A 13,744-nucleotide genomic window follows, 5' to 3' on the forward strand; every position below is an offset into this window, starting at 1 on the left:
ATTTATCTACAGACACAAATCTTTTAATGTTCCTGTTAAATCTCTACCCTTACAGAAGCTTCATTTGGTCAGCCACTTTCTGTGCACCTCGAGACCCAGAATTCAATCAGTTCCAAATTGTGTTCATACAAAAATAAAGAGGAAGAAGAGTCTAGGCCCTAACTTTTTTTTTTTTTTCTTCATATTCAGGATATAAAATGTTTTACTGAGCTAGAATGAGATCTTCTCTGAACAAAGCCACAATATACAAGATCGGTGATGGATTTTGAGCTGGTTATAGATTCAAAAGGTATGACAGGATATGTTAATAATTAAGATTTCTGTTGGTTCTGTGTTTTTCCTTAGCTCTGCATGCAGTACTGGCCAGAGAAGACATCCTGTTGTTATGGCCCAATCCAAGTGGAGTTTGTTTCAGCAGACATTGATGAAGATATCATCAACCGGATATTCCGGATTTGCAACATGGCCAGGGTAAGAGAGGGGAAATACCACATTCTCTAGTCATGCTCAAAAACACATTTTGGCTCGAGGAAGAGGCAGAGCCAAGACTTGTGGTTTAGAAATACAGAATCTCTCACCTAGGAATGAAATTCCACTGCAGCTACTTCCTTTAATTAACATTTAATCAGCCTGCATTGCTAAAGGACTCTTGGCTGAAGGCAGCAAGTGGATGATATGAGCTGAAAATCTGTATTTAAATGGTGAACATTTTTCTGTGTATATTTGAGAACAATTCATCACTTAGTAGCCGATATAAAGCCATCAGTATTGCAGGAAATAAACTGGGATGGTGTCAGCAGCTTTCCATCTGTCAGCTCCCAGGCAGCATCTCTGAAGACAGATGCAATGTTTACTGGCTAGACTGGGATTCCCAATTGCCACTGCCTTCCCTATAAATAAGCAACTGCCATTTCTGTAAGCAACTCTTTGTCTGTGTCCCTGAGCCCCAGGACAGCTGAAATGATAGAAACAAAGTTTATCTGCACACTGAGCCCTGGCAATCCAACTTCAGGGCTGCAGGAAAGGGCTTCAGCAGAGGATTTTTCTCTCATTAGTTGTTTCCCAGATTGATTATGTTTCCTTTGTTGCTCCTCTTTCATTTTTTCTAGTCAGAAATGGAAGCATGCTCTGCAAATTATATTTCCATGCAGCTTAACACATCAGTGTCTGCATGGTCAGAGCCTGTGCAGCAGTTCAGGAGTGGCACTGTAGAGGGAACCTTGTGGCCCAGCCACAGAAATTGATAAATTGTTTGGATATTAGATACCTTCCTGTGTCCCAGGAGAGCCTGGGGGTCATAAAACCTGTGAGACCAAGGCTCTGTGACTCAGATGGAGCTGGCCCATGGATGCAGAGCTGGCAGGGCAGGTGCTGTGCACTCCCAGCTCTCTGCACTCATCCATGTCCAACACCACGACCACTGCCAGCAAATTTGTGAGGATCCTTTCCCTCCAAAATCCCCAGAGAATTCTTGAGGGCTGCCTCTACATCTTATGGCATAGCCCAGTCAACCAGGAAAGACACATTTGATCTGTTTGTGCAGTTTGATGAAACTTTATTCTGGAAATGAAATAAGGGTCCTGTGCACTCGGTGTCTGCTTGGCTCCATAATAATTAGAGAAAAGCCCTTGTTTCTGCACTGTGCCAGGTGCCCAGAGTGGAGGGGAGCACCAGCAGTGCTGCTGCAGGTGCAGAGAGGAGGTGCTGTGTGAGCAGTGCTCCCAACCCTGCCCTGTGCCTGTCCCTGCCCTGGCTTGAAGGACAGGTGTCTGCCAAAAAAGGCAGGAGATTCTATTTTAAATGGAGAATGTAAACCCCCTCTCTCCAAATTATTATTATAATTTTGAAATTAAGGGACTCTCAGGCAAAAATAGGGGAATTAGGAATGACAATTCTTTACTAGGAAAATTAAAATAGAAATACAGTATTGCAAAGAGCAATCACAATACTGCCAAAGTCAGAATCCAAGCTGACACCCGTCAGTCAGTCAGGGTGGTGGCAGCAGTCCCATTCAATGGTGGCTGCATCCTCCTGCAGTGGCAGATGTGGTTCAGCTGGAGCAGTGCTCCTGGAGAAGGGGCAGTTTTCCTCTGAAGCTCCAGGGATTATGTGGAAAGGTCTGGCTTTCCTCTGGAATCCAGTGGAAAGAAGGTTGTCTTGGTGTCCAAAATCTCAGTTTTTCTCTGGGTAGGAAAGGCTTGGCTCCTCCCCTGGCTGGAGCATCTCCCAGTGGGATGATGGAATTTTATCAGTCATGCACTGGGACTCAATGGGCCAGCAGCAAATGATATCTCCTGGAGGGAGGATGGGCTGTGGAAAGATAAAGATGATTGCCCCAGCTGATTTAAAGATGGTCCATTAGCAGATAATATGTGCCAGGAGATCAGGGGCACTGCCCCACCCGGCTGCAGCAGGTGGTGACAGATGCACATTGCTGGGCACATCAACCCAACACAGTGCCAGCCCTGAGCAGCTCAGTGCTGCAGGTGCAGAGGGGAGGGGCTGTGTGAGCAGTGCTGCCAGCCCTGCCCCTGCTGCCCCCAGCCCTGAGCAGCTCTGTGTTCAGCCGCAGGACGGGTACCGCATCGTGCAGCACCTGCAGTACATCGGCTGGCCCGCCTACAGGGACACCCCTCCCTCCAAACGCTCCCTGCTGAAGGTGGTCAGGAGGCTGGAGAAGTGGCAGGAGCAGTACGACGGCAGGGACGGGCGCACTGTGGTCCACTGCCTGTAAGTGGGGCTGGGGAATGCCTGCAGCCACGCGTGGTGCTGGGTGGAGACAACTCGATCTGGAAATCTGGTGGTTTGCCAGGCTTCAGCTGGGGACAGTGGAGTTAAAGTACATTTGTAATGCACTTCAAGTTGAATATTGTACTGCATTATAGTATCCTGGACAGGGATTGTTGTGATTGCAGTGAGAAATAGCTCCAAGACCACTGGTATGTTGTAGGTCTCTGGACTGGAGGCCAGACAGAGCTGAAGCAACTCTGCCATGGACCCATTTCTGAGCACAGAGCTGCTGTGAGCCCAGAGCAGGGATTTGCAGCACTGCACTCCCTGAGCTTCCCTGTCCCCCACTCAAGGAATCCCTTAGCCCTGCCCCTGTTCCAGCTCTCCACTTTCACAGACTCACAGAATGGTTTGGAAACACCACTCAGTTCTTTTGGACACCTTCCACTGTCCCAGGCTGCTCCAATCCCTGTCCAACCTGGCCTTGGACACTTCCAGGGATCCAGGGGCAGCCACAGCTTCTCTGGGCACCCTGTACCAGGGCTGCCCACCCTCACAGGGAGGAATTTCTTCCCAATATCCCATCCATCCCTGCCCTCTGGCAGTGGGAAACCATTTCCCTTATCCTGTCACTCTGTGCCCTTGTCCAAACCCCCCTCCAGCTCTCCTGGAGCCCCTTTAGGATACAAATCACTAAACATCCATGACCAGCCCTTACATCAGAGACCTTCCCCAGTGTCCATGGGGTGTGAGCTGTGTGTGCTGTCCTTCCCTCAGCCCCACCAGCTCTACCTTCAGCTCTTCTCTCCTGCTCCCAGGAATGGTGGAGGGCGCAGCGGCACCTTCTGTGCCATCTGCAGTGTGTGTGAAATGATCCAACAGCAGAACATCATCGATGTGTTCCACATAGTGAAAACGCTACGGAATAACAAATCCAACATGGTGGAGTCACTGGTAAGGCTTTTTTCTGCTCACTCCCCTCCCAGTGTGTGCAAGGGATTCAGGATAGGTAAGGAAATGTCAAAATGGCTTAGTTCAGGATGAGTGAAAATAGATGGGGACATGAAGACACCAGAATCAAAACTGGTCCTGTTTTAGCATGTTCAGTGAATCTTCCTGCTTCTCCTTTTGAGAAGAGGGGATGCCCTGGCAGAGTGACGGACCCTGTGTCCCAGCTGCCTCAGGAGGTCAAACCCCACAGGGCTGTCACCATGGCTGTGGGAAGAGTGAGATTTGTCCTCCTGTCCATGCAGGGATTTGTCCTCCCGCCCAGCCCGGTGCTGGACGCTATGACATGTTTTGAACCCAAGAAGGAAGAACAGTCCAGCCCCCAGGCCTGGCTCCCTGCAGCCCAGGAGATTAAACTATCCTGAATTCAGTCATCTCCATCCATCACACTGAGTTCATGCCTCAAAAGCAGCACGTGCAGTGAGGGCTGGAGGCAAATAATGAGTAGTCCAGACTGGTGCTCTCTCTTTGAGTGCTTTTCTCTTCCACTCCCAGCCATGCTTGCTCAGGATCACTCAGAAACACAACCAGTGTTTGCCTGCTCCTGCCAAAGGCTGTAAGAAAGAGAGAAGGAGGAATTTTTGCTTGTAGAAGGAGGCTCTGAGGAATTTCCCCCTATCCTAATGCCATCCCTTTGTGTCTCTTTCAGGAACAGTATAAATTTGTATACGAGGTTGCACTGGAATACTTGAGCTCCTTTTAGCCCAGCAAAGGGAGGGGACCCCACGATGTGCCAGACCCCGAGCTCTGGCGGATGCTTCTCCCCTGTCCCACACTGGAAGGCAGGAACAAGTGTGGGAAGGAAAACTTCTCCTTCCTTCTCAGCAAGAGACTGAGGTTGCAGAGACCTCACTGGAAGGAGGAGATGATGCCTGTGTGTGCTGCTGCCTGCTTTCTATTGGAACATCTACTGCTTCTTAAATAACTTACTGTAAAAATTAGCAAAATGGGAGACAGGCTGAAAGACTGGACTTTCTAATCCCCTCTGACTTCTCTCCTCTTTTGGATTGTGTTTTTGTTCTGCTTGCTGCAGAGTGGGGAAGGAATGAAACCCTTAGGAAATTCTCTTTTAAATGTCTCCTTTTTAATTTATAATTTTGTTCTCAAATCCCAGTCTTTTAATTTTTTTAATTTCATGCAGCAGTCATTTGGGAAAAATGAGATAGCCATAGGGGATACATGAAATGTTTCATTACAATTTGTCTACCTTATCTGTTTCCTTTTATTTGTTTTTCCAAATGAAAAGGCCAACACACACAAAGAAAAAAAAAAAAAAAAAAAAAAAAAAAGACTACACTGGAATTCTCTTCCCAAATCTAGTCCCTTTTAGCATGAGAATAGATGGTGGAGATGAGAAGCTGTTCATGGATTCACTGCCTCCACACAAATATCTCCTCCCAGTTTCTGCTCAACTTCCAGGGCTGTGCATGACCCAGTTCCATCCCTCTGGTCTGTGTCCTTTCATTGCTGGTGAAGCTGTTGAGGAGTTTCCCAGCCACCTGAACCTGAAGGTTAAAAATTTACATCAAACAAATGGCATTTATCTCACAAATTCAGAAACTTGGTTACCACATTTCCCAAGTACTAGCTGGGGTGCAGTGTGTCTGACAAACAGGGTATGAAGTAGGTGTTATTGCTCATATACTATGTAGGATTATTTTTTATTTATTATTTGTATTGCTGTAGAACCTAGGACCCCTAGTTATGCCAGGACCCTGCTGAACTAGGCACTGTGCAAGCAGACAGCAAAGAAAGTTTCTGCTCTAGAGTTTAATGTCTGAAGGTTCTTAAAATTGGTTTTGGGCAAGATTTCCTCACTATTTCCAGGCCCTACAAGCTTCAAAGTTGTAACCCATAGGATCTGTAGGAAAGGTGATGTACATACACAAAAACCTATTCTGACACCTGTAAAGGGAAATGTTAGCCCAGCACAGCAACTTCTCTTCTTAAGCAAAACAGCTTTTGTTTTATTCTGCAAAAATGCCTGTGCAAATCTCCTACTCTGAAACAAGCACCAGATGTGTTTTGCCACAGTTCTGGATCTCATTCTGACTTCTTAGCTGCTAAGAAATTGCTTTTCTAAAAAAGTATGTTTAAGTAGTTAATCACTAAGGTCTGCAGGGTAATCTTGAGGAAAAAATAATTGAATGAACAAGACTTTACAATAATTAGTATTTCAATTTAGCCATTTATTTATCTTGAGGATGTGGCATATGAGGTTGCTCTGTGTGTAAATTAGATTCTGGGGCATAGGGTTCTTCAAATTCTTGCTAAAAGATAGACTGAAGGTAAGAGTTGAAGGAAACTCCAGCTTCCTTATCACCCTGTAGTTTCCAGAGGCTGCTGGGAGCTCTGTCCTGCCCATGCCTAGCACATGCCAGAAGTTCTAAATGCTTTGCTAATTCTGTCTATGAATTCAAGAGGCACTTTTGCTTTATGGTCATTATTTCTTCAGTAGTCACACCCTCACCTTGATCAGGAGGGATGGAAATGAAATCTGGCAGAAGCAGCTCTTGGCTCAGACACAGCAGTACCAAGCAAACCATTGCCATCCACCAGGACCTGCACCAGCCTAGGGAAGGATGCTTGGAGTTTCATTAGCACCCCTCCTGATAAGCAAAGGATGCTGAACCACCTGGGGTTTTTCTAAGGAGCTTTGGATTCTTGGCTTTAGTATCATGAAAGTCTTAACTGATCCTGAACCACCTTCTCACAAGAGCTGTTTCTGGTTGGTCCTTTCTGTTGACAGCAAAAAAAGAAATAATGAAATCAACTTTACTTCCAGTTGAGGCTGTTGGTGGGTGTCTGGCATCTCAAGGGACAGGCTACTGGTCTGAATTGGTTTTCTTTCTTTTTGCAACTGTACAACATAATTCAGCAGGAAAAAAAAAAAAAGAAAAAAGAACCAAACCATAACTTTGTAAGGCAAAGTGAAACTAGGAGATAAAAGTGAGAGGAAAAGTCTAATATTGGTGTTTTGTTTAGAGGTGTGTGGATGGAACAGTGTAGGTCAGGTGTTGGGAGAGAAAAAGGAAGAGGGAATTCTAAACTCAGGATGGGATTTTTCAACAACTGCCCAGGTATGAAGAAACTACAAGTCAGCAAAGCATTTTTTACTCTGCTGTCTCCAAAAAGCCAAAGGGAACCACTCCCTGTGGATACAATGAAAATATGAATCAGTATTAATTAGTATTTAGCATTCAGTTAATTTTACATGGAAAGTAGCACAGTGACAGGTCTCCCTTGTGACTTTGGGGAGTGAAGCCAGCACTGAGGGTGACAGCTGGGATAAGGGAACAGAGAGGTAAAGGAGTGCCAGCATCACTGAGGTGTGAAGTGTAGGAGGTAATTTAGGCTAAACTTCAAAGACAGTGGATTGAAATGCCAGAGTTAAGCCCACAGGAGGGGTGTGTGAGTGAGGGGAATGAGGTGTGGGATGAGCAGAGCAGAACAGCACTGGCAGTGCAGTGGTTTAGGGTCTGGAGGTAGGTTTGGATGTGTTTTATGGTATGAAAAACACTGCTAAAGTGTCAGATACCTGTATCAGCAGCTCACTGTGTCCTCAGCCTTCTGCAAATGCCAAGTGATGTTGGCACAAAGTGCAGGGAAAGGTATTTAAGCTCAATTTTACATTTTATACGAGTTCAATGCAAATATTGGTTACCACAGCCCAACTGTTAGTCACAGCTTATTATGTGGCCACTCAACCATGTGTCTGAAGTTCTGATGTCCAGCCCAGAACCCATATGGAAAGATGCTCAGCAGACACTGCAGACTGTGCTGCCAAACTGTTATAAATTCCTGCAGTTATGGTGCTTTTGGGGACTGACCCAGCTCCAGTCTGTGTTGGCTCAGGGATCTTCATGCTGTTCCTCCCTGCACAGTGCATATATGCCAAGTGTGAATTAATGATGAAGGGAATTGTGTGGAAAAGCTCACTTTAAATCACTTTATTACCTTGAGGTAGATGAAACCCTGGAGAACAACCCATAGTGAAGTAGGTAATGTGTTTGAAGCAAGATTATGGGCGATGGGTTTGTTTTCATGGGGAAAGAAAGAAACTATGAGATGAGATAAAGGAGGTTTTCTCACTCCTGGAAGGATTAATAGTGAGCTTTTCAGCCTGAGCATTCCCTGCTGTGGATGAAAAGTGATAATGTGCAGTAAAAAAAAGGTGAATTCCTCAGTGATTGAATTTTAGGCTGGAAAAAATGTCATATTGACAATATTTGAATGGACATAATGAAGATGAACTTATTCCCATGGAGACATCCTTCAGAGGTGAGGGGGAGCTGTTTGTGATAGCACAGAGTTGATGTAGAGTTTGGTCTGAAATACAAGGAAGTAGAAACATGGTTTGGGGTCACTATCTCATATGGGGGGTAACCAACACCTTAAATTATTAATGGATGTAATTGCAGCAGCGAATCCCACTGGTTATCAATAGTTTCTAGCCTTTTATTCTGGAGCTGTAAACTCCCTGGGAAAAAAAAGTCCAGCAGCCACACAGACCTCACAGTAGTAGATTTAAGCCTGTGGATGCTAGACTGGCTTTTCCATCTACTTTCCACAGGCCCTTTGGCAGTAGTTTGTGGGATTTCCCTTGGGAATCTCCAGCCAGGGATTGCTGGCCACTGCTCTTGGTGTGCTGCAGAGTGAGAGGAAGGAGAGGCTCCTGCAGCAGGTGGTTCAGGAAGCAGCTAAACTCCTGAAAAGTTTCCATCTGGAGGAGAAGGAGAGGAGAAATCTCCTTTGGGAGAAACCAAACATTGGAGGAGAAGGCAGATGAAATGGATCCTGAAAGAGGTAGGAAATTTGCACCTTGCTCTCTCACTCTTGCACAGCTGCTCCCATCTCTCTCTTACTCTTCTGAGTTCCTGCCAAGATCATAAAAAACAGGTAATGTCACATTCTGTGCTGTGGAGATGGAGCACTCAGAGTGTGATAGAGGGAATAAATCCTGAGGGACAAAGATAAAAGATTTGCTTGAGAGAGAAATCTTCAAATATGAGGTGCTTCTATCTGTCACACTTGCAGAATTTTTAGTAAAGTCATCACAGAGCAGTGCACAGTCCTGGAATGGTCCCTGATGTGCAATGCAGTGAAAAGTTCCCCTTGGAAAACTTCATCGTCCTGTACTAAATGTGAGCAACCAACTCCATGATGTTGGCAGCACAGTTAATTTTAGTGATCACTCCAGCCAGTGCAATGGGCATCTCAAGACCTTGGTGTGAAACTGCTGCATTTTCATTTGAGAATCTTTAATTTGTCTGAGGTGTACAAAAGACAGTCAACCCCATTTTTTTAGGAAAATAAAGGGGGCCATGTGGCAAAAGTGGCAACATTTATTCAGCATAACCACTGCCATTGGGTCAAAAATTCCATATTCTTGCTGAGTGAGGGCTGAAGAAAGCATTGCAGCTGCCCTGCCCAGACAGAGGAACAGGAGGAGCCAGCTAAGTCAGAGACAGATGTGAGTAGTGAGGATTCTATTAACCCTCCTGTGCTCCTGCTTACTTAGATTGCAGTCTTCTATAGCCATACATACACAATATACAACTTCAATGCAAGTGCTCTTTCTTTCCCTGGTCCCAAAAATACCTACAGCTCTTTTTGCTTGAGGGTGAGCCAACAGCATAGTGAGCAAAGCCCAATTTCTGACGTTTTGGCAAGGACCACAAGGAAAATCCATCATGTATGATCTGTTCATTGACTTGGAAAAGGTATCAATCATCTCCCTCATATGCATATTTGAAGAATGTACAATTTGCTCAAACTGTCAAGCAGAATCATGCATTTTCATATACCAAGACCAAATCCTGATGGTACAGAGTGTAATGGAAAAAAAAAAAAAGATGGAAACTTGCTGACTTCCAGTGACCTCTAGTCTATAACATTTATTTGCTGTGTTAAAATATTTTAAAAGTTTCCCTTGTGAAAAAAAAAAAAATAAACTGTGCTCAGAATATTCTACAGTTTAATGTTGAACTAGCAGAATGTGAAAACTTGGCAGCTTTTCCAGTTTGTAAAAACATGAGGGATCTAAATTAATCTTTCCATCCCCATCCTAGTTCATGCAGCAGATTTTCCACCACTATTCTGTTTTCAACCTGAGCCTTAAAAGACAAACTAATGCAGCAGACTGAATGCCAGATGCTGGTGTTCCCATAGTGTTTCCTGGCAGGGAAAAAAAATGATGAAAAGGGAAAAGAACAAGCTAAAATGGTTTTTCTTGGAATTCAATTCAATGAGCTGTTTCTGAGCAGTATAAACATGAACCAGTCCATGCCACTCTGGTGGTACAGGGTGAAGATGCTTTTGATGTTTCTTATGGACCAATCCTGATATTTCAAGTACAGGTACCCTAGAGTGTAGTGGTTCCTTTAGTAGTGGCAATTGTCACAGAAGGAGTGTTTCAGTGCAGATCTGTTACCCTGAAATGCCACTCTTTGGGACACTCTGAGAGACAGCTCAAGTGTGCTGCACTGTGGGGATGGATTTCCTTGTGTGAGTACATCATCTTTCAGTGAGGACCTCCAGGAAATCTTCTTAGTGTGAAATAATGGAAAGGAGTGTGTTTTGGGGGATGGAAGAGGTAGTGGGGCCAGCACTTCACAAGCTTTCATGAACTGAGGTACCCTGAGACCCCCCAGGCCAGACACTGGTCAGTTTGTCACATTGCTGACAGTCAAACCAAACTGGATGTCCATGTACCTGGAGCAGAACTGGAACTGCCCCTCACTGCCCCTCCAGCCCTTCCTTGCATTGCCAGCATTTCAACACTGTACTTCTATGCCAAAAGTTTGAGCTGCATCCTTAACACATCCCTTAACCCATCCTGACTAACTGCAGTGACAAAATTCGCTCCCACACTGATTTAATCTCCTCCCTCCCTGTGCCGACCCTGTCAGAATCAAAAAGTGGCAGCATCACTTCTTGCCAGGCTTGTCACCACTCCCAGGGCAGTGCTGTGGCTGCCTCTGGCTGAGCCTGTGCAGCTCCCTGGAGGTGTTTTTGGGCAGGGAGGAGTGCTGCATGAGTCTCTGCTGTTGCCATGCTGCCCTCTCTGCTCCCCCTGGGCCTTTATGGATTACTGGTGAAACTCACTTGTACAGTTTGGATGTTTGATAGATAAAGCACGTACGAAAAAAAAGGAAAAAAATATAAATACAAAACTCTCAGCACTGTGCATTCAGTGTCTTTTCTTTCTAGCTTAAAAGAAGGAAGGTAAATAATGTCAAGTCAATGAATATCAGATATATTTTTTGACTGTACATTACAGTGAAGTGTAATCTTTTTTTTACAACTGCGAGTCCATCTTATTTATTCTTGTAAATGTTCCCAGACAATGTTTGTAATATGGGCTGTGTTGCAAATCCATAAAATAAATCTGTGATCTGAGATTAATGTTTTACTAAGAGACTCTTGTGCTTGTGCCTTTTCTTTGCACTTAGAGGAGGCAGGGCATTGTGAGCAGCACTGCTGGAAATGATGGGGTGATTGCATAAAATAAGACCAGCATCTTGTCACAGTGATGGGCTTTGCATCATGGCTGTCATTCAGGAGATGAAGAGCAGCAAAGAGAATTCAGCAGGCACTTCATCCTAGCTGCAGATTTTGTGTCAGTCCTTTCAGAAAGCCTGTGGATGTGAGCTAAGGAGTTTTGAAAATTACAGTCTTAGCAGCATGGGTTAGAGCAAAGCATATTTTTGCAATTTTTTCTCTCTAGCAGGTATTACTGTATTGTTTTCTTGGTACTTAGTGCTGAATGACAATTGCTGATAAGTTCCTGAGATTTTTCTGGTGGTTTCTATAGATAGACTGTGCTGGTTCAGCTGGGGCAGAGTTAATTCTCTCCCCAGTGGCTGTTTGGGGCTGGGGTTTGGGGTTTGTGCTGAGCACAGGGTTGATAATACAGATATTTTTGTTATTGCTGAGCAGGGATTGCACAGGGCCAAGGCCTTTCCTGGGGAGGCACAGCCAGGACAGGTGACCCAAACTGACCAAAAACAAGTCCCAGACCAAGTGGCACCATGCATAAAGAGGGGGAGGAAGAGAGAAAAGGGGAACATTTGGAGTGATGGGGTTTTCTTCCCAATTAGTGTGACAAGGCCCTGCTCTCCTGAGGATGGCTGAGCCTGCCCAGCCATGGCAAGTGAGGAATGAGCTCCTTGTTTTGCTTTCTCCTTGTTTGCACAGCTTTTGATTTCCCTCTCTATCCCACCCCACAAGCTTTCTGGCTTTTAACCTTCCCACTCCCTCCCTGATCCAGCTGGAGGGGGATGAGTGAGCAGCCATGTGGGGCTTGGCTGTTGCTGGGCCTAAGCCATGACACAGAGCCATAGAAATCACAGAGTCATGGAATATCCTGAGCTGGACCCCCAGGATGAACCAGGGCAGCTCCTGTTCCTGCACAGACACCCCAAAATCCACCCTGAGCATCCCTGGAGCTCCTGCAGCTCTGGCAGCCTCTGGAGCTGTTCCCTGGGGAGCCTGTGCACTGCCAGCACCTCTGGGGAGAACCTTTCCTGATCTCCAAAACCTCACCCAAACAGTTCCAAGCCATTTTCTTGAGTCCTGCCACTGGTGACAAGACTAAAGAGCTTGGAGCTGACCCCACACTGCTCCCTGAGGATGTTGAAATCCTCAGTGATGTCTCCCCTCATCTCCTCCTCTGCAGACTGAACAAGCCAAGGGACACAGACAAGGGAGGGATTGTGTGCAGATATTTTGGGCTGACAGACACAAACAGTGGACATGGGTGTCAGCAGTGAGTGTTTTCAGGATGTACACATTCCCCACCTTCTGTCCTTCCACACGTGCTCATCACCCATGCCCAAGGCACTGCTTGGCCCCCTCAGTCAGTGCAAAGCAGGAGGAAAGGGAGCAGATGATGCTGCCCTGCTCTGAGAACCACTCAATTCCAAGAATACAAGCAGGAGGGCATCAACATTCACAGCTTAGGGTGTCAGAACAGGAGAGTGCAGCCCATACAGCCCAGCTCTTTGAGCATTGCCCATTAGTCTTACTGAAAAACAAACAAACAGAAAAATAAAATAAGTCTTATTAAGAAGAATACATAGCTCCTGGTTTTGCTAGAGGAGTTGGAGTCAAGGATCCTTGTGGATCCCTTCCAAATCAGGATTATCTGTGATTGCACTGTACGTGTGCCTTGCAAATATAATTTACTGTTCCTTTCTGTATTGTTACTTTCTTTTGAAAATGCTTCATTTTAATTCTTCATTACTGTAAAAAAAAAAAAGCTATTTCTGTTCTGGGTGTTTGGCTCAGATATGGGTATTTTTTTTTTTATTGGCCTGATGAAGCAAATTCCCCATCTTAATTGTGATGAACATTCAGATACAACTGTTTGTTTGAAGAGTTCATTATGATGAGGTCAGACTGTATGAAACACCCTTCAGAGTTATTGTTATAGCAGGGAGAGTGTTAGAAGAAGTTGATGGTAAAAAAAAAGTTCCTTACTGAACTGTCAGATTGAGAGGAAGTTTTACTGAGAGTCCCAACTGTGTAACAGAGACAGTTGTCTGTTCATAGTGATTAATTACAGTTCAGCTTGGCACTTTATCCAGATTTATCCAAAATATTTTGCTGACACTTGATATTAACAACAGGTTGCATTTAGGGAAGGTAAACAGCAGAGACAGCTCTGCCATATTCCAGATGGTCTTATAAAGATCTGCTGAAGCACCAGCACTGAGAAACAGCCCCAAATTCACCTTTCTGTCCTCTCATCTGCCCAGCACAAAGATGACAACGGGATAAAGCTGCTGGGAAAACAGATGGAAAAGCCTGAAACCCACTGGGGCTCAAAGAGTTTCACACCCTGTTCCTGCTGCTGTGGCTGACGTGTGCCAAGGTGTGAATCCACAGGTATTTCATCCAGGTCAGCCTCTGCCTCCAGCCAGCAGCTGCTTTTTCATCCATCCATCCATCCCCTCAGCAGCCAAGATCCATCCTGCTCTGCTGCAAGGTCTGTCAGGTTTGA

The 13,744-nt window shown here is 45.3% G+C and overlaps 1 protein-coding gene across 6 annotated transcripts in view; it reads left to right on the forward strand.

Moving 5' to 3' along the window:
* Positions 1-11,158, forward strand: part of PTPRT (protein tyrosine phosphatase receptor type T) — a 438,156-nt gene extending 426,998 nt beyond the window's left edge. For all 6 annotated transcript variants that reach the window (XM_079321668.1, XM_079321670.1, XM_079321671.1 and 3 more), the window contains 4 exons: positions 346-471; positions 2,567-2,730; positions 3,549-3,684; positions 4,388-11,158. In XM_079321668.1, coding sequence (XP_079177794.1) covers positions 346-471; positions 2,567-2,730; positions 3,549-3,684; positions 4,388-4,441 — 480 coding nt within the window. In that variant the 3' untranslated portion in view covers positions 4,442-11,158. The remainder of the gene's footprint in view (positions 1-345; positions 472-2,566; positions 2,731-3,548; positions 3,685-4,387) is intronic.
* The last annotated feature ends 2,586 nt before the right edge of the window (positions 11,159-13,744 follow it).

The sequence above is a fragment of the Erithacus rubecula genome, assembly GCF_903797595.1.
Source record: "Erithacus rubecula genome assembly, chromosome: 18".
In the NCBI taxonomy this organism is placed as follows: Eukaryota; Metazoa; Chordata; class Aves; order Passeriformes; family Muscicapidae; genus Erithacus; species Erithacus rubecula.